Source organism: Entelurus aequoreus, linkage group LG08, assembly GCF_033978785.1.
Source record: "Entelurus aequoreus isolate RoL-2023_Sb linkage group LG08, RoL_Eaeq_v1.1, whole genome shotgun sequence".
In the NCBI taxonomy this organism is placed as follows: domain Eukaryota; kingdom Metazoa; phylum Chordata; class Actinopteri; order Syngnathiformes; family Syngnathidae; genus Entelurus; species Entelurus aequoreus.
In genome coordinates this window covers 17,194,196-17,215,144 of record NC_084738.1, presented here as the reverse complement: position 1 = coordinate 17,215,144, position 20,949 = coordinate 17,194,196, and the positions used below count along the sequence as shown (strand labels likewise).

General features: G+C 41.4%; 2 protein-coding genes across 3 annotated transcripts in view; one reads left to right on the top strand and one right to left on the bottom strand.

The window, feature by feature from the left end:
* Nucleotides 1-20,949, top strand: part of adprh (ADP-ribosylarginine hydrolase) — a 130,043-nt gene that overhangs the window by 34,641 nt on the left and 74,453 nt on the right. Inside the window, exons 6-7 of the mRNA XM_062055746.1 lie at nucleotides 5,507-5,637; nucleotides 18,573-18,723. The gene's annotated coding sequence lies outside the window, so the exon portion shown is untranslated. The remainder of the gene's footprint in view (nucleotides 1-5,506; nucleotides 5,638-18,572; nucleotides 18,724-20,949) is intronic.
* LOC133655509 (double C2-like domain-containing protein alpha) overlaps nucleotides 1-20,949 on the bottom strand; it is an 86,403-nt gene that overhangs the window by 35,404 nt on the left and 30,050 nt on the right. For both annotated transcript variants that reach the window (XM_062055742.1, XM_062055743.1), the window contains exons 6-8: nucleotides 18,571-18,697; nucleotides 17,817-17,876; nucleotides 5,495-5,700 (exon numbers count right to left, since the gene is read on the bottom strand). In XM_062055742.1, coding sequence (XP_061911726.1) covers nucleotides 5,495-5,700; nucleotides 17,817-17,876; nucleotides 18,571-18,697 — 393 coding nt within the window. The remainder of the gene's footprint in view (nucleotides 1-5,494; nucleotides 5,701-17,816; nucleotides 17,877-18,570; nucleotides 18,698-20,949) is intronic.

The following is a 20,949-nucleotide window of genomic DNA, read 5'->3' as shown; positions in this document are numbered from 1 at the left end:
TCTAGCCTTGAACATCAAGAAGACCCAGGTTCTCCATCAACCTCCACCCAACCAACCGTCAATCCACCCCGTCATAAAAGTGGATAACACCACGCTCGAAAATGTCGACCACTTCCCCTACCTTGGTAGCCTCCTCTCCTCAAAAGCTGACATCGACTCTGAAGTCAACCATCGCCTGAGCTTTGCTAGTGGAGCATATGCCAGACTCAGGAAAAGGGTCTTTGAGGATCGTGACCTAAAGGACCAAACAAAACTCTTGGTCTACAGAGCCGTCGTCCTCCCAACCCTGCTGTACGGCGCAGAGTCATGGACCACCTACAGCAGGCACCTCAGAGCCTTGGAACAACATCACCAAAGAGCCTTCAAGGTTCAAGGTTCAAGGTTCAACTTTATTGTCCCCGCGTGGAAATTTGTCTTGGGCACAGTGCATCATTGCTTTCTTAACATACACAAAAACAACAGAACAAAAACACAAGCACAGACACAACCACAACCAGACAACTAACATTTAAACATCAGAACATGGAGCTTGATAGACCGAGTCATACCAAAGAGTATAAAAATGGGACCCATTACCTCCCTGCTTGGCACTCAGCATCAAGGGTTGGAATTGGGGGTTAAATCACCAAAATGATTCCCGGGCGCGGCGCCGCTGCTGCTTTTGTTGTTTTTGTGTATGTTAAGAAAGCAATGATGCACTGTGCCCAAGACAAATTTCCACGCGGGGACAATAAAGTTGAACCTTGAACCTTGAAGGCTCTTTGGTGATGTTGTTCCAAGGCTCTGAGGTGCCTGCTGTAGGTGGTCCATGACTCTGCGCCGTACAGCAGGGTTGGGAGGACGACGGCTCTGTAGACCAAGAGTTTTGTTTGGTCCTTTAGGTCACGATCCTCAAAGACCCTTTCCCTGAGTCTGCTCCCCAAGGGGATGGGTCAAATGCAGAGGACAAATTTCACCACACCTAGTGTGTGTGTGACAATCATTGGTACTTTAACTTTAACTTTAACTTAACCTAGGTGGCACTTTGATGTAGGCATAAAATCTACAGTATGGAGATAAAGATAAAGTACCTGTGTGCATTGCACTAGAGCTCATGGATAAAGTGCTATGTGCTAAAGTGCTTAGTTCTAAAGTACTATGTGCTAAAGTGCTATGTGCTAAAGTGCTATGTGCTAAAAAAAAAGTGCTAACCTATGTATTAACATTCTATTGCACATTGTTGGTCAGCTTAATGGAGGCTGGGACAAATGATAATTTAAGGCGGTTAGATTTGCATAGTGGGACCCGGAGTCTTCTCCCTGATGGCAGGGTTCCATATTCAGGGAAGAGTGGGTGTTGTGAGTTGGAAATAATTTTCTTAGCTTTTTTCCTAACTGCCTGCTCATTGATGCTCTGTATAGGCTCATATTCTTTCCTCCCTATGATTTTCATTGCCGTTTTATGCATGCCGGCCAGTTTGCTTTTTAGCTTAACGGTTAGGTTGCCAAACCATGAGGTGATCCCGTATCTAATGATGCTCTCTACAATGGCACGGTAGAAAATCGTCATGATGTGGCTGCTTACGCCGTGCAATCTTAATCTTCGCAAAAAATATAGCCTCTGTTGCAGTCTATTGCACAGTTTGTCAATATGTGTCTTCCAGCAGAGAAGATTATCAATATGAAACCCTAAATATTTATATGAGGATACCTGGGTGATTTCCTGATTTTTGATGACCACTGGCTCATGGTCAGTCACTTTCCTCGGATCCAAAACCATTTCCTGTGTCTTGGTCACATTTAGAATAAGATGGTTGGTATCACACCACCTAATAAATAGGTCTATCTCGTCTTGGTACACAGAGGGGTCCATATCCTTGTGTAGAAGGCTTAGGAGCACGGTATCGTCCGCAAATTTCACCATATAGTTGTTAGGGTGCACAGTCCTACAATCATTGGTGTACAATGTAAACAGTGTTGGTGATACAACGCAACCCTGTGGGACGCCTGTGTTGCAGTGTTTGGTGTCTGACAGTGTTCTGTTGACCTTCACTTGCTGTGTTCTGTTTGTTAAAAAAGAGTGGAACCATTTGATCAAGGTGGAGTTTACACCCATGTCTTTGAGCTTCTGCAAGTGTATGTGAATTTGCACCGTATTAAAAGCTGAGCTGAAATCAACAAATAAAATTCTAGCATAACCTTTTGTGTTCTCAAGGTGCTTGGAGATAAAGTGCAAGGTGCAAAGTATCGCATCATCAGTACTGCATTCCTGCTTGTACGCAAGCTGGTACACATCTAAATTTGGCTTGACATCCTTCATGAGCAGTGACACAACAAATTTTTCAAAACATTTCATAACAATCGAAGTGAGAGCTACGGGACGAAAGTCGTTGTTTACTGTGACACCGGGCTTTTTAGGCACTGGAGTTATAATTGACTTCTTCCACAGAGCTGGAACAGTGTGAGTGTTAAGTGACTGTTGGAATATTGGACACCATGCTGTAGTTAGTTCCTCTGCACAGCTTTTGAGCAAAAAACCTGGGAGGCCGCCAGGGCCTGCGGCCTTGCCCGTACGTACTCTACTAAAGAGACGGCGGATGCTGGTCGGGTCATCAGTGTCTGGCAGGGACTGCAAAACACTGTCACACTCCTGCGAGAAGTTTTGACGGTCGAATCTCAAATATAAGTCATTTAGCTCATTTGATTTTTGCTGCTCATCCAAGGTGATGATTTGTTTCTTTGCAGGGTTCATATAAGTGACTGATTTCATTGTGTCCCAAAGTTTTTTTGTATTTGACATTTGGAGATTATGTTCCATTGTTTGCCTATGTTGTTCTCTTGCATTAGTGAGAAGTTGTTTGAGTTCTTTTTGGACAACTGACAGTCCTGCTCTGTCTTTACTTCTAAAGGCCTGCTTTTTCCTATTTATGCAGTCTTTTATTTCTTTTGTTACATAGGGTTTGTTATTGGGATAGACTACAATGTTTTTCTTGGGTACCACATTGCCAACACAAAACTCAATGTAGTCCGTTATAGTTACTGTAGCCTCATCTAGTCCTAGTGCATGGAACAGGGACCAGTCTGTGCACATGAAACACCCCTTCAATGTCTCAATAGCATCATCTGACCACACATTAATTGTCTTATGCTCAGGTTTAATTGATTTAAAAACAGATTTATATGTTAGATGTATGGTGTTGTGATCCGAGTTGGAAAGGGGGAGCTTTGGTTTTGCTGAGTATCCCCCCTTTATATTGCCATAGCATTTATCTAGAATCTTGTCATTTCTTGTGTCACATTTTACAAATTGTTCAAAGCCCGGCAAGGCAGTCTCCAGTTTACAATGGTTAAAGTCATCCAAAAAGAAAACAGGAGCTCTGGGTGTGCACTGCAGCTGTTCATGTGCGCACTCTGCTATGCTCGCAGCAGCTCTGCCTGCATTGCCGCTAGGTGGGACATAAACAGCGGCTATGATGATGTTGCCAAACTCCCTAGGCAGGTAGTGAGGTCTCATTGATGAACACAGCAGTTCTACGTCGGGGCTGCATATGGTTTTTTTCACAGTGAGCTGTTTACACCACTTGTCACTCACGTACACGCCGAGTCCACCCCCTTTTCTCTTCCCGGAAGCGTCAGAGCGGTCAGCTCGTACGAGTGAGAATCCATCCAGGTCAAGCAGAGAATCCGGGACGCCTTGGTGAACACCATTATGTTGGTTTCCCGGTATTCAAAGCAGCTTTTTAGGTTGACCCGTAGCTCATCCAGCTTTGGTGCCAGCGATCGCACGTTGCTGAGTATTACTGACGGCAGCGGTGGTCTGTTGATTCGCCGGCGGAGGCGTTCTCGGACACCTCCCCGTCTGCCTCGCTTGCGTTGTGGCCGTGTGCCGGTGTGTGTCGCTCGGATGACTGCCGGTAGATGTTCCGGTGGTGCGGATTGGCATGGTGTGGGTCGGAGGGACAGTAAGGCATCTCTGGAGTAGACGTGACATCCATGTTCCCACTGCACGTTCGTTGCAAGACAAATAATTACGTGTTCGCTGATAAAAAAGAGGATCAGCAGTGCGATATAAAATCTTGCTTCCATTGTTAGGGCTCGGGCTACAAACAATTGGTAGTTCAGACAGCCGAGTTCCTTGTATGTTGAATGTCAATTTATGCCGTGATCAGCTTCACGTAAAGTCACAAGCACCAAAGCATGTTTTTAAAAACGAATAAACAAAACGAACATGATGGTACGAACACTTAAAAAACACACTTAAAAAACACATAAAAGCAACAAGCACAAGCCCAGGTCGCTGCAGTGCTGCGCCCTCGTAGCTACGAAAGCTCCTCAGGATTAGCTGGGAAGACAGAATCTTGATGCACCAACATCAGTGTCTTGGAGGAAGCCAACATTTTCAGCATCACCACTACAATAATGCAGCACCAACTCAGATGGATTGGCCATGTCATTCGCATGTCCAACACACGTCTCCCCAAACAGATCCTGTATTCCGAGCTAAAGGAAGGTCAGCGAGCTCCTGGCGGACAAAATAAACGCTTCAAGGACAACATCAAGACAAACCTAAAGAAATTTCACATCACCTCGAGTAACTGGGAGCACATCGCATTGGATAGGCGCTGCTGGAAGGAACTAGTGCGAGAAGGGGCCCAACACCATGAAATGGAACTCTGCCGTGCCGCAGAGACAAAGCGACAACACCGCAAGGAGAGACAAAAAAAGGCTCCAAGACAACACATCACCTCCACCTTCCCCTGCCCACACTGCACCAAAGTATGTGGATCACGGATCGGCCTCCACAGCCATCTGAAGACCCACAAGTAGACCCCCCTACCAAGAGGACCGTCATACTCGCTTCGAGTGACCGCCGATGATGATGATGATAATTATAAGCGCTAACGCAGACAAATTATTTATAGAGGCGCCTTGATCATGAGCTTGTGTGCCAATGTTCCCTTTTAATTACACCACTACCAGTCAGACAAGCAAGGAAACCAATAAACAGTTAAATGTAAATGTGTTATACTTGTATAGCGCTTTTCTACCTTTAAGGTACTCAAAGCGCTTTGACACACTATTTCCACATTCACCCATTCACACACACATTCACACACTGATGGCGGGAGCTGCCATGCCAGGCCCTAACCATGACCCATCAGGAGCAAGGGTGAAGTGTCTTGCTCAAGGACACAACGGACGTGACGAGGTTGGTAGAAGGTGGTGATTGAACCAGGAACCCTCAGGTTGCTGGCACGGTCACTCTGCCAACTGCGCCACGCCGTCCCCGTAAGTTTTATGGCAAAACCAGGATTTTACCATTATAATGGCATGCTAACTGTGATCCACTCTTATTCGGATTACTAGTTGTCAATCACTTTCTACAGCTCATTACCGCCAACAACAGGACTGAAATTAATTATTCGTATATAAATGTTTTTTAAATTGCAAATTAATTTGGTTGGAGCATACATAATGACCACATACACAAATCTGTGGTTTGATATGGTCCTTACGTTTTAACATAGGGGTCGGAGAAGCCGTTGACGTCCATGGCAGCCAGGTGTGCACAGCGTTTGACGCCAACGCACAAGCCGCCGCTGTTCTTCTCCTTGGCCTCGCCTTTACCATCAGCGTCATCCTCGTCAGCCGGGGGCAGGTACTGCAGGCATAGCAGCAGGCGGCCTCTCTCCTCCAGACTTCTCTGTTGCTCTGCCTCCCACTGAGGACGGGCGGCGAAAGAGAGAGAAGATAAAATACAAACCACAAGCTGTTTGAGCTGCGGGAGGCCACATGTAATCAAAAGTAAAATAATAACAAAATTCATACTTCATATTTCTCTGATTGAAATGCACTTATGGATAAATGCAGAATCAGGTTTACTGTTTGAGCGCTTTCATCGTGTAACTTGTGAGGACATGGGAGTCAGGTTGACAGTGTGTGATAAAAGACAATTTACAGTAGGACAATTAGGACTGCCGTCCGAATAAAAAGTGTGAGATGGATTAAAATTGCGACTTGTACAGGGTGTACACCGCCTTCCACCCGAATGCAGCTGAGATAGGCTCCAGCACCCCCCGCAACCCTTGCAAGGGACAAGCGGTAGAAAATGGATGGATGGATGGACAAAAGGGTATTTGATTGATGAACTAACGCTTAAAAAATAATGGTGTGCATGTTGTGAATTTTGCTTCATTTAATAACAAAACTTTTTTCACCACTGCAAAGCAGCAACACTCTGCCAGGGGTGTCCAAAGTGTGGCCTTGGGGCCATTTGTGGCTCACTGCTCATTTTTATTGACCTATAGCACATTCGGAAAATATATACAAACAAACAAAACAGGGTAGAGGGGGGGGGGTTACCCACATATGCGGTCCTCTCCAAGGTTTGTCATAGTCATTCACATTGACGTCCCACAGGGGTGAGTTTTTCCTTGCCCGTATGTGGGCTCTGTACCGAGGATGTCGTTGTGGCTTGTGCAGCCCTTTGAGACACTTGTGATTTAGGGCTATATAAATAAACATTGATTGATTGATTGATTTTATTCTTTTAGAATACAAAACTTCTTGGCATTTTGTAATTTTTTTAGCTTTATTTTTACAAATTAAAAATTATCAAAATACATTTTTATTTTTGGTAAAAAAAAAGTTTGGACATCCCTGCTTTATAGCATCAATGGTCTGATTAACTCCTAAGTAATTTGCCACCAAGCCCCCTGGAGTAGAGGTTCTTAACCATGTTGACCTTGGGGCCCAACCTTTCCACTACAGAGGGGCCCTGAGTCTACTCAAATTTTAACACTGAATTATTAATCTTACAGTACTCTTGATTGTATTTGTGTTCAATGATTATATCCAACCTACTTACAGTTTACAATCTTGTCAAATGATATGGAAGCATGTGTTGATCACAAATATTATTAAGGCTTAGATCAAGTTGTTTGCAAAAATAAATATTAATCAAATATACTGCAAAAGAAGGGACTTCTGAAAACTGATGAAAAATTAATTTACATACAATTACACAGTGATACAATAAACACATTACAATTATATAAATAATATATATGTTTCTTAAATAAACTGACAATACAATCAAAGTGCAAATGAAAGTACAGCTTCAACACTTAAGTCATAATTTTTGCGCTTATAAAACTTCTTCTGTTTGTTTGATGTTGGCATTACTGCCCCAAGTGGTGTAAAAGTCTATTACAAATGAGTACTGCTGCGGCCCATACAGACCACAGCTGAAAAATAGATATTTTTTGGCGGTTTAACGCGATTAATTAATTGTAGTCAAACATAAATATATATATATATATATATATATATATATATATATATATATATATATATATATATATATATATATATATATATATATATATATATATATATATATATATATATATATATATATATATATTTATATTTATATTTATATATATATATATATATTTATATTTATATTTATATTTATATGTATATATATATATATATATATATTTATATGTATATATATATATATATATATATATATATATATATATATATATATATATATATATATATATATATATATATATATATATATATATACATATATATATATATATATATATATATATATATATATATATATATATTGATTTCCTGTGCCTCGGAGTCAGGTCTTGTCGCAGCGTCTCCTGTGGCTGTGTAGGCCAATTCGTGAGAGACATTCCCGGCCACAGATGTCACATATCCAGACCGGTCCCATAGATGTTGCCGGTGTCGCAGAGCCCTGTTTCTTTCTCTTTTTCCTCTTTGCCTCATGGTGTTGGGCCAGGGTGGTTTCTGACTTGAGCAGTCCGCTGCAGAGTGCCTGCTGCCACTGAAGGCGGTCCTGGGCTGCATCTTCCCAGCTGTTGGGGCTGATGTCAAAAGACTTGAGGTCTTGTTTGCAGACGTCCTTGTAACACAGCTGGGGACGGCCAATCTGCCTCTTGCCAGTTGTGAGTTCAGCATAGAAGATGTCCTTTGGGATTCGCCCATCGTCCATCCGCCGGACATGGCCCAGCCAGCGGAGACGTCGCTGCCTCAGTAGGGAGCACATGCTGGGAAGCTGTGCTCTTTCCAGGACTGATTGATTTGTGATCCTGTCCCTCCAGGTGATGCCCATATATATATGGGCATCACCCATATATATATGCCTAAGGCAGCGAAGATGAAAGATGTTTAGCCGCCGCTCTTGGTGGGAGTATAGGGTCCAGGTTTCACTGCCGTACAGTAGAGTGCTGGTGACACAGGCTCTGTACACCTGCACCTTAGTGCGGATAGTGAGCTTGCTGTTTTCCCATACTCTCGCTGTAAGCTTCCCAAAAGTTGAGGCAGCTTTTCCGATGCGGCCACTGAGTTAGGCATCGAGTGACAGGTTGTCGGTGATGGTGGAACCGAGGTAGGTGAAGGTGTTTACGACTTCAAGGGTGTAGTTGTTGATGGTGATAGAGGGGGGTGGTTCAGTTCCCTGTCCCATCGTCTTGGTTTTGCTCAGACTGATGGTCAGGCTGAAGTCCTGACAGGCTTTGGTGAACTGGTCCATTAGGGTTTGCAGGTGCTCCTGGGAGTGTGCTACCACTGCTGCGTCGTCAGCAAACAGCATGTCCCGGATGACGAGTGGCCTGACCTTTGTTTTGGCTTTCAGACGGGCAAGGTTGAATAGTTTACCGTCTGTCCTTGTGTGAAGGTAGACTCCTTCAGTTGCTGTACCAAATGCTTGGCGCAGGAGGAGGGAAAAGAAGATCCCAAACAGGGTGGGCGCCAGCACGCATCCCTGCTTGACACCACAGCAGATTTTGAAGGGGTCTGATGTGGACCCATCGGACTGGATGGTGCCATGCATGTCGGTGTGGAAGGACTGGAGGATGCAAAGGAGTTTGGGGGGACAGCCTATTCGTTCAACCAGCTGAAAGAGGCCACTCCTGCTCACAAGGTCGAAAGCTTTCATAAGGTCAATAAATGCCATGTAGAGTGGTTTTCTCTGCTCTCTACACTTCTCCTGCAGCTGTCTCAGAGAGAAAATCATGTCAGTAGTAGACCTACCAGCTCTGAACCCTGCCTGAGATTCTGGGTATATTTTCTCAGCGAGAACCTAGAGTCTATTCAGTGCAACTCTGGCAAAGAGTTTGCCGGTAGTGCTGAGTAGAGAGATACCACGGTAGTTGTTACAATCACTCCTGTCTCTCTTATTCTTGTACAGGGTTATGATGGTAGCATCCCTCATGTCCTGTGGGACAGCACCTTCACTCCAGCACAGACAGAGGAGCTTGTGAAGTTGGTCGAGGAGAGCAGGCTTTCCACACTTGAGGATTTCAGCTGCGATTCCGTCACTGCCAGGTGATTTACCGCATGCTAGGCTGTCAATCGGTTTGCTTAGCTCCTCAGTTGTTGGTTCCATGTCCAGTTCTTCCATTACGGGTTGATACTCAACATGGCAGAGGGCTGCATCGGAGACAGTGTTGTCGCTGGCGTAGAGTTTGGAGTAGTGTTCTACCCAGCGGTCGAGTTGTTTAGAGCGGTCAGTGAGGATTTCTCCCAGTGCCGATTTCAGCGGAGCAGTTGTGTGGTGTAATGGTCCAAGCGCCTTTTTGATGCCGTCGTACATGCCTTTGATGTTACCGGAGTCAGCGGCTGATTGGATGTTGCTGCAAAGCTGTAGCCAGTAGCTGTTAGCACAGCGACGGGAGGCATTCTGCAGTTTCTTCCTTGATGCCCTGAGAGCATGTAGGGTATTGTCACTCGACGTGCATTTGTAGTTGGTAAGGGCGATGCGCTTTTCTTCCAGTATCGGTGCCAATACAGATGCGTTGGCTTCGAACCAGTCATTGGACCTTCGCAATCTTTTGCCAAAAACCATTAGGGCCGTGGTGTGGATGGTGTCTCGTAAGCCTTCCCACTACTGCTGGGCAGAGCTGCACTGGGGTAGTTGGTGGAGGGATTTCTCTTAAGGCACGGTTGAAGGAAGCAGTACATATATATATATATATATATATATATATATATATATATATATATATATATATATATATATATATATATATATATATATATATATATATATATATATGTACTGTATATATATATATATATATATATATGTTTATATATATAGAGAGAGCATTATGTTTTTAATCTGGTTACTGGTAATTACATTTTTAATCTCCTAATGTTATTGCCTCTGTATGCCAGCGATTTTGCAAATGTCCTCAGCCTCTTCATGTGCTTGACATGTTGGGGTTGTAAAACAATGGTCAGTCATAACTTGAATTAGACATTGATTGTCAATAACAAGAAGCTGTTGTTTTCAGGTAGGCAAAGGGTGGAGGGATGAGTAGTGGAATCTCTGCTTCTTCGTATACATCAATCTTTTGCTCTGCCACAATAATGTAACAAATTTAAAGGAAAATACCTAAAATTGAGGACTTTTCTCAACATTTTTCTTGGTGAGATTAAACATTAGGTTGATTAGATTAATTAATTACAGATCATAATTAACTTATCGCTCATTTTTTCAGTTGCTAATATTGGCATTAACAGCTGTGACTGTAGGCAGCCTCCTGATGTTATAACTTTAGAACAGGGTTCTGCAACCTTTACTATCAAAAGAGACAAAACAGTGTAGAGCCGCGAAACATAACACAGTTTATGAACTTTTAAAAGTTTTCATATTTTTTATTTTTGACAGGAAACCCAATCTGTCCATGTGAAATTAAACATTTTTCTTTTCTTTTTTCTTTTTTGGAATTTTGTTAGTGGCTAGCTTACCGAAGGTTTTACACACTTGAGGAGCTGAACTGAACACACAGGCTTCCAGTCTCTTTTATTTACCCTCTTGGTGTCTCAGAACTCAGCCTGTGTGCGTTCGCGGCCTCACAGACAGTCAGTAATTATTGAACTCTTTTTTAAAATGCAAACTTTTTACACTTCAGGGTTAAAAAAAATCTGAGGGAGCCACAACAAGGAAGGAGAAAAGCCACATGTGGCTTCAGAACAGCGAGTTGCAGACCTCTGCTCTAGAATGACCAAGTGGTCAAAGAGAGCTTTGTTTTCCTATCTACTTTGTCATAGACTCCAATCCTTTCTCCAAATATTTCCTGTTTCCAATTTATTCTTCTTTGCAGTAATTGTAAATAAACGTCTTGGTTATCAAAACAGCTTGTATGGGTCCTCTATGTCTGAACAATTGTATTGAATTTGAATACCCGGACATACCAATACGTGGAAGCGACCACTATACTGGTCATACTTTTAAACCCGCTCTTTAAACTTAAAAAAATGCTCTCGATGCTCTTGATAACAGAGCAAGAACCCAATTGATTTTGAGCAAACTAAAAGAACAAATTACCGTATTTCCTTGAATAGCCGCAGGGGCGCTAATTAATTTAAAACCTCTTCTCACTCCTGCGGTTACCAAAACCATGCGGAATGAGCAAGCATGCTCTAATTATTTTAAAACCTCTTCTCACTCCGGCGCATACCTTATCATTAAAAACACATTTAATAAAAAAAACGTTATTATGATCTTACCTTTACTTGTAGATGGGTCCATGTGCAGCTGCTTCTGATCAAAGGCAGTCTTTCTCATCTTTCTTCAATTTTAAAAGTCTCTGGAGATATTCCTTTAATTATTACCTCCTGCTTCGATTGAAAGTCCAGTTTAGAAAACGGTTTTATTTTAGATATGTAATCCTCCATGTTAAAAGTGCAAGCAAACAATTGCTGCATGCTTGCTGCTTGTTGTCTTCTTCTGCAGTACCTGTCTCCTGCAGTACTGGTAGTCGCAAGAAGGATCACTAGCGCCCTCTACCACCTGGAGGCGGGAGTCATTTAATGACTCATATTTGACCCGGCGGAAGTGCCAAGCATGCGCTAATTATTTTGCGAAACGAGTTTGACCCGGCTGTAATTCTAGGCAGGCGAATACTATATTCCCGGCGCCAATTCAAGGAAATACGGTAGTAAGACAGTCCAAGTTGTCATTATTGTGGTAAGACCTTCATGTGTTTGTGTATGTCTGGAAAAAGTAACCTATTGATTTTTAAATGATATCAAACTGAAGATGCAGGAGGTTGCTGAAGTAAAAGACTGTGTACATGTTTGTTTTTCACCTACGTTATCTAAGTGTCTTCCATTTAAGGTGCGCTGGTTAGTCAAACATAGTGCTTTAAACTTGTGGGGAGTATAAGTGTTTGAAAGAGGAAATCATATTGATGCGTTGTCCCTGCTTCCTAACAACTTTTTTCGACTATTTTACACTTCACACTTGTCTGTGAGTTTAATAGTGTTTGGCTGTTTTCTTGGCAGTGCCATTATACAAGGACAAATTCCTGCTATTGTGAAAAGCTTATGTTGCTATAAAGCACACTTTTCTGATGGGTTTTATGCCGTCAAATCTTCACGTGAATTGATTGCCACACGTCCTTTGTTGTTCCGAAATGTAGTTTTCAAAGTTATTTGATGACTTAAGAATGTGCTTAGCAACCTTAAATCTTATCTTTATCGACTAAGAAGATGTTCCTAAAGAGCTCGCCCATGTTCATGTGACATTTAGCTGAGCTGCCACAAGTCGGAAAGAGATAAAGCATTGATTTTTAAATGATATCAAACTGAAGATGCAGGAGGTTGCTGAAGTAAAAGACTGTGTACATGTTTGTTTTTCACCTACGTTATCTAAGTGTCTTCCATTTAAGGTGCGCTGCTTAGTCAAACATAGTGCTTTAAACTTGTGGGGAGTATAAGTGTCTGAAAGAGGAAATCATATTGATGCGTTGTCCCTGCTTCCTAACAACTTTTTTCGACTATTTTACACTTCACACTTGTCTGTGAGTTTTATAGTGTTTGGCTGTTTTCTTGGCAGTGCCATTATACAAGGACAAATTCCTGCTATTGTGAAAAGCTTATGTTGCTATAAAGCACACTTTTCTGATGGGTTTTATGCCGTCAAACCTTCACGTGAATTGATTGCCACACGTCCTTTGTTGTTCCGAAATGTAGTTTTCAAAGTTATTTGATGACTTAAGAATGTGCTTAGCTACCTTAAATCTTATCTTTATCGACTAAGAAGATGTTCCTAAAGAGCTCGCCCATGTTCATGTGACATTTAGCTGAGCTGCCACAAGTCGGAAAGAGATAAAGCGTCTGCCTCGACCCATATTAATGAAGATTGTTGCTCTGGGTTGAAGTATTTTACATGCACAACAAACTGTTATCAAAGCTATTGACTAACAAGCATGGGTGACACAGAAGATGCAAAGTGACAGGTGGAAGAAATAGGGTGAAGGAGGCTGGCAGTGACTCACCCAGATGGCTTAGAGAGCATCCACATGTGTTATTTACAGGGGTGTTTTATATATGGGGCCTCCGCCACTGCTGGAATAGCAACGATGTAATTTCTCATAAAAAGAGAAGCTGCATTTTTATGCACTAAATGTATTTCTCCTCTTTGTATCGCTCCATCTCTCATTAAGTCTTATCTTGAGGCGAGAGCAAGACAGAGTAAATGATCAATATGCCAAACGCCTCGCATTCATCCTTCCTTCCCTCTCCAACGCTAATAGTCTCCAAGGCATCTCTTTCACAATTATATCCTTCAGAACTCCCCATTTTTTTGTGGAAGAGAATGAGGTGTTGCGTCCATGCGACTTAAGGACTTGACAATTAGGGATGGTAATTTGCAGCGGGTACGTGGTCGTGAAAAAGCTCGGACCTTCACGGGTCGATAGAGAGCGACTCATTAGGGAGGTGGAAACAAATAGACATTGATGCCGGCTGCAACGCGCCCACAGATGAATAGGAATTAGGGTTTTTTTAAAGGAGAGGACAAACGTCAGAAAAAACAATCACCAGACTCATTAAACAAGCTTGGTGTGAAATAGTCAGCTTAAAGGCCTACTGAAACCCACTACTACCGACCACGCAGTCTGATAGTTTATATATCAATGATGAAATCTTAACATTGCAACACATGCCAATACGGCCGGGTTAACTTATAAAGTGCAATTTTAAATTTCCCACGAAACTTCTGGTTGAAAACGTCTATGTATGATGACGTTTGCGCGTGACGTCAATGGTTGAAACGGAAGTATTTGGACACATCGTATCTCAATACAAACAGCTCTGTTTTCATCGCAAAATTCCACAGTATGCTGGACATCTGTGTTGGTGAATCTTTTGCAATTTGTTTAATGAACAATGGAGACTGCAAAGAAGAAAGCTGTAGGTGGGATCGGTGTATTAACGGCTGGCTGCAGCAACACAACCAGGAGGACTTTGAGGATAGCAGACGCGCTATCCAACGCTAGCCGCCGACCGCATCGATGATCGGGTGAAGTCCTTCGTCGCGCCGTCGATCGCTGGAACGCAGGTGAGCACGGGTGTTGATGAGCAGATGAGGACTGGCGTAGGTGGAGAGATAATGTTTTTATCATAGCTCTGACGAGGTCCCGTAGCTAAGTTAGCTTCAATGGCGTCGTTAGCAACAGCATTGCTAGGCTTCGACAGGCGGCACAGCACTAACCGTATAGTTACAGGTCCAGTGTTTGGTTCGGTGTCTCCTGATAGTAGTATTGTTGATCTGCTGTCTATCCTTCCAGTCAGGGGCTTATTTATTTTGTTTCTATCTGCATCTAAGCACGATGCTATCACGTTAGCTCCGTAGCTAAAGTGCTTCACCGATGTATTGTCGTGGAGATAAAAGTCACTGTGAATGTCCATTTCGCGTTCTCGACTCTCATTTTCAAGAGGATATAGTATCCGAGGTGGTTTAAAATACAAATCCGTGATCCACAATAGAAAAAGGAGAGAGTATGGAATCCAATGAGCCCTTGTACCTAAGTTACAGTCAGAGCAAAAAAAGATACGTCCTGCACTGCACTCTAGTCCTTCACTCTCACGTTCTTCATCCACAAATCTTTCATCCTGGCTCAAATTAATGGGGTAATGGTCGCTTTCTCGGTCCGAATCGCTCTCGCTGCTGGTGTAAACAATGGGGAAATGTGAGGAGCCTTTCAACCTGCGACGTCACGCTATTTCCGGTACAGGCAAAGTTTTTTTTTATCAGCGACCAAATGTTGCGAACTTTATCGTCAATGTTCTCTACTAAATCCTTTCAGCCAAAATATGGCAATATCGCGAAATGATCAAGTATGACACATAGAATGGATCTGCTATCCCCGTATAAATAAAAAAAATTAATTTCAGTAGGCCTTTAATTATTCCTGCCACCCTGTGATTAAAGAAGTAATTCCTCTTGCACGACATGTCAAAGTTTATGGTTTGCTTTTGTGGTTGAGGTGCTCTCGTCAGAATGGATATGCCTGTGCACATCAGCCTTAAATGGGGTCACTGTGTAGGCTTGGGTCACTGAACATAGCCCAGCTCAAACAAGATCAACACTGTCGCTCATTGTACTTGCAATTTTGGGCCTTACGATGTCAGCGTTCAATAAAAAGCATTAAAAGTCATTAATTGTATTTTGCATAAATTAAGGCCTTAAATTGTATTAAAACACATATTGCTATATATATATATGCCTCTGTACACAATGTATAGAGGCATTAAACATTCCCGGCAATTCTAGGCCTGGACTGATAGTCAACAAGTCAATCAAACAATAAATAAAAAGGAACTTTATCGACATCGATAAATTGCTATGTCGTGTGTATCTATATTCTTCGTCTCTGGCTTTCAAACTGGATACAAGAGATCTCAATATGTGCACTGCTCTCAGCACCCTAGCATTTTTATTTTACAGTAGAATTAAATGAGCAGAGTAAAGCCTCAGGTTGGTCATGTACACATTTTGTTTCAGTAAGAGCAGGCAGGATTGCAAGTTTACACACACAGAATACCCTGACATCGCCTCGCAAGTCGATACTCGCTAGTGAGAAGCATTACTAACTTTGTTAAGTAACAAAAGCTAAGAAGAAAACATGATTACAAAGCCAATTTTCACTGCGCGGAAAAAAATGAAAATTACTGAAAAAACTGAATGATCAACGTGAGCCCATTAACACAGACAACTAGCAAGTATGGCGTGATAGAATTGGCAACAAAAAAGACAACAAAACAAACCACGCGACCAAACTGCCCTTCAAGATGTTCAGTATTTGTTGGAGCCAAAATTCCTTATTTGTTTATATTGTTTTTATTTTATTTTCTCTAAATTGATTGTTGGGTTCAGCATGTTTAATTTCCTTTTTGGCAGATTGCTCCGCCCACTTCCTGTTAAGAACCAGGAAGTGTTGACGGGGAGGGGACTGTTGCTATGGTGCAGTTACCATGGTAGCCTTCATAAATTGGGCTCAGGTGTGAGCATGGGCAGGGCGATTGGAGGACAAACAGTTTTCGACCGTGTTCGTGGTCGTGTTTGTGTCGTGACGTGTCATGTGGTATCGTGTTGTATCGTGCCGTGACAATGCTGTGATAATGTGCCATTCAAGGTCAGCATACTTTATTTAACCTACATTTGATTTAATTTAGATAGCTGGAATAAACGGATTGTCATATCCAAACACAGTTCTACAGTACTGGACATTCTATCATTTACACGCGTCAAACTGGTCAACACAGTCGCCCTCGGTACCAGCCCAAAGGTAAGGGCTGTACAGTATTTATTGAAGTGCAATTTTTGCTAACAGAGATTGAGAGTCCGTTTAATTTTTAATGTTTGTTTACCTATATAGGATAATTAAGTCATTGACCTTCCAATTACAATGGTAAAAAGTCTACAGTCATAAAAAATATGTTTATTGTGTTTGAAAGGGTTACTTGCATTATTACATATTATGATTATGTTAGTGATTAATTCAACCAAAGTTAATGAAAACTTTTCAACTATTCAAATATATCATTGTCAAATGCTTACAGTTACTTTTCAGTTATTCAAATTTATCATTATAAAATTCTCACAATTTTGTCTATCTGGATAATTTTTACCTTTTGACCATATCTAATAAATATCTGCAGTAGGACATGGGCATTACGCTTGTTTTAAATGGCATTAAAAAGCATTAAATTAGATTTTCTGATACCTCAAAAACCCTGTATGTGGAACTTACATTCTATTTGAAAAATCTCAAGTCAAGGGTGTCCACAATTTTCCCACATACTGAAAAATCGAAGGGTGCAGGTCACTTTAATATTTTACATTTTGTAAAAAAAATATTTATTGGAAGAAAAAACAGCCTGCATCTCAGCTTTGCGTTAAAGCTGATGAAGCGTATTATTAGAATTAACTTTTTCTCCATACATTACACTTATTTGCTGTTTTTTTACATGTTTATTTAAAAACATTTCAAGAATTCCTTCTCATAATATTTAGACTTAATTCCCATCCATCCATTTTCTACCGCTTGTCCCTTTCGGGGTCGCAGGGGGTGCTGGAGCCTATCTCAACTGCATTCGGTTCACTTTTTTATTTTATTTTTTATTTTTTGATAGACTACAGCTTTGTTAACTTAATATTATGACTTTATTCTCCTAATATTATGACTTTATTTTCATATAATTACTGCTTTTTGAAACCATTTTTGTTTTAATCGGTTAATTAATTGAATTTAATTTCAGAATGAGCCAAGGACCAATTAAAAAAAACCCAGTTACCCCTACTGTAATGCCTTTTAATTGTCCCTCTGGGACAAATAACGTTTTTGGAATTGTATTGAATTGTATTGAATAGGTTGTCTGTTTGATTGACCGGTGACTGTGGTACACCCAGACTCTCATCTTAGTCAACTATGATAGGTTCCACCCTCCCTGTTCCCTTTAGAAAATGAAATGCTGGACAGATGATGTCATCACCTCTCTCAAGTAGCAGGAGATTCCTCTTAGGGCCGTGCTCATTGCCGTGGGTGAGGGCAGCTGCAGGTAGAAAAAAGAGTTTAGGAAGAAACCACTTTAAATATGTGAATGTTTTCTAGCTGTTAAAATAATTCCATCGTGATTGAGAGACCTGCGATGTTGAACAGGATAATAATGAATTATTAAAGGTGCTGTTTGCAACTTCTTCACAGTAACATTTTTCAAAGCAAAAAATATTACAACACCACCACCGGCATCTTATTTTACCATTGGTGGTTTAACGTAACACATTTGTTTGACAATTGTCTATATTTATCACAATTACAAAGTTTATGTACTGTAATACAATGTTACACTGGCACGAATAAAATGATTGGTGTTTGCAGCGGCCACTCATCCTGTCTCGTCAACACGTACGTGCAGGGAGCGCTGCACATACAAAAGCAGTCCAAGAGAAGCAACAAAAAATTTGCAGTCATGTTGTTGTTATGATAGAATATACATTCAATGACAGCTAACCATAACTATTCAAACAACACCTACAGCTAATGCACGTGCATGTGCTAGGTAATTACATCATTATGTACGAAAAGCTGCAAGAGGGCGGGATATACTGTGTAAAGTACATTGGAAAGTTAGCGCCCTTTAGGTGTCTGTGTAAATGTTGCAAACAGCCCCTCTAATCCATCTTGTTTGATTTTTTTAAGTCTTTCCTCTGAAACACCCCCTGAGTTTGTATATATTTTTTTCTCACAGGAGGTGGATGCTCCAGACAGATGTTAAAGTGCTTGGTCTGGTCGGGCTTGACGCGACGCAGCGCAATCCGCGACTCTCCGATGAACTCGTTATGGGTCAGCTTGTCTTCGTCACACACGGACACCCTGGCGTTGAGACAGAGAGTACAAAGGTAAAAATAAAAAAGACAGAAATCAAACCACAAGTTCCAGACTATAGAGCGCACCTAATATAAGCCGCACCCACCTCATTTTTGGACAAATTTTATTTTGTACATATATTGGCCACACAAGTCTATAAGCAACAGATAACAACATTGATACATGACATATTTACACAGGTGCTTGTGTTCATTCACAAATTTGAAAAAAGAAGTACAGTAACATGGTATACAGTATCTTACTGGAGAGGTAATTCAGCACAGTCTTTGTTCTTCTCTTCCTGCGGGTCCCGAAAGGCTGAACCGCCGCGCGCCAAAGAAGACAACTTTAGTGGTTTCAGCATGCGGTGGTCCGGCTTTTCAGGTCCTATTAGTGATTGGAGATTTCCATTTAAAATTTGGTCGATCCTATTTGGCTATGGGGCTGCGTTTTGTGCAGTTTGTCGTTTCTTCTCCATGACTAGTTTGATAAGTCAGTAACGTGCTTAATGGCCAACTGAATGGCTTGTGAGTGCGTTTGATTTAATGTAAACAATTTAGTTGGTCCACCATGACCCGTTCTGCAATTACATTAGTCTGATGGGACGAGGATGACTTTTTTGGCGGTATGTGAAGCTTGTGAACCCGGAAAATCCATAAATTAGCCACAGCATTGTATAAATGCAGGATTCAAAGCTTGGGGAACAAGGTAGGGGCTTATGGACCAGAAATTACAGTAAATAAGAAGTAGAAGCTGATGATTATCAAAAATTATCACCACATGCCTTACATTGAAGTATAACACAACTATTGTACCCAGCCAATCAGCAAAGAAAAAGTTTAAAATAAAAATTCTAAAATAAAAGTAGACAGTATTGGTGCGTTTCATTAAATTAGAATATCTTTGGATTTCAATAGTTAAGTTCAAAAAGTGAAAGATTTACTACACATAGTGAAATATTTCAAAAATGAATTTAGAATGTTCTTAATCATTTTTAAGTATAGTGTACAAAAACCCAAATTCAGAAAATATATTAGTTTTAGTGTAGCATGTCCACCATGTTTCTGGATTGTGTTGTTGGTTCGCTTGCCTTTTTACTTGGTGTACGTTGCTGGAAAATAGTCTGTTACAAACTATAAACGCCAACGCTAATATACCCAATATACAATGTATATCCCACCACTTGGAATATCTGTACTTATATTTTACAAACCCCGTTTCCATATGAGTTGGGAAATTGTGTTAGATGTAAATATAAACGGAATACAATGATTTGCAAATCCTTTTCAACCCATATTCAGATGAATTCACTACAAAGACTAGGTATTTGATGTTCAAACTCATAAACTTTATTTTTTTTTTTGCAAATAATAATTAACTTAGAATTTCATGGCTGCAACACATGCCAAAGTAGTTGGGAAAGGGCATGTTCACCACTGTGTTACATCACCTTTTCTTTTAACAACACTCAATAGGCGATTGGGAACTGAGGAAACTAATTGTTGAAGCTTTGAAAGTGGAATTCTTTCCCATTCTTGTTTTATGTAGAGCTTCAGTCGTTCAACAGTCCGGGGTCTCCGCTGTCGTATTTTACGCTTCATAATGCGCCACACATTTTCTATGGGGGACAGGTTTGGACTGCAGGCGGGCCAGGAAAGTACCTGCACTCTTTTTTTACGAAGCCACGCTGTTGTAACACGTGCTGAATGTGGCTTGGCATTGTCTTGCTGAAATAAGCAGGGGCGTCCATGAAAAAGACGGCGCTTAGATGGCAGCATATGTTGTTCCAAAACCTGTATGTACCTTTCAGCATTAATGGTGCCTTCACAGATGTGTAAGTTACCCATGCCTTGGGCACTAATGCACCCCCATACCATCACAGGTGCTGGCTTTTCAACTTTGCGTCGATAACAGTCTGGATGGTTCGCTTCCCCTTTGGTCCGGATGACACAATGTCGAATATTTCCAAAAACAATTTGAAATGTGGACTCGTCAGACCACAGAACACTTTTCCACTTTGCATGAGTCCATCTTAGATGATCTCGGGCCCAGAGAAGCCGGCGGCGTTTCTGGATCTTGTTGATAAATGGCTTTCGCTTTGCATAGTAGAGCTTTAACTTGCACTTACAGATGTAGCGACAAACTGTATTTAGTGACAGTGGTTTTCTGAAGTGTTCTTGAGCCCATGTGGTGATATTTTTTAGAGCTTGATGTTGGTTTTTGATACAGTGCCGTCTGAGGGATCGAAGGTCACGGTC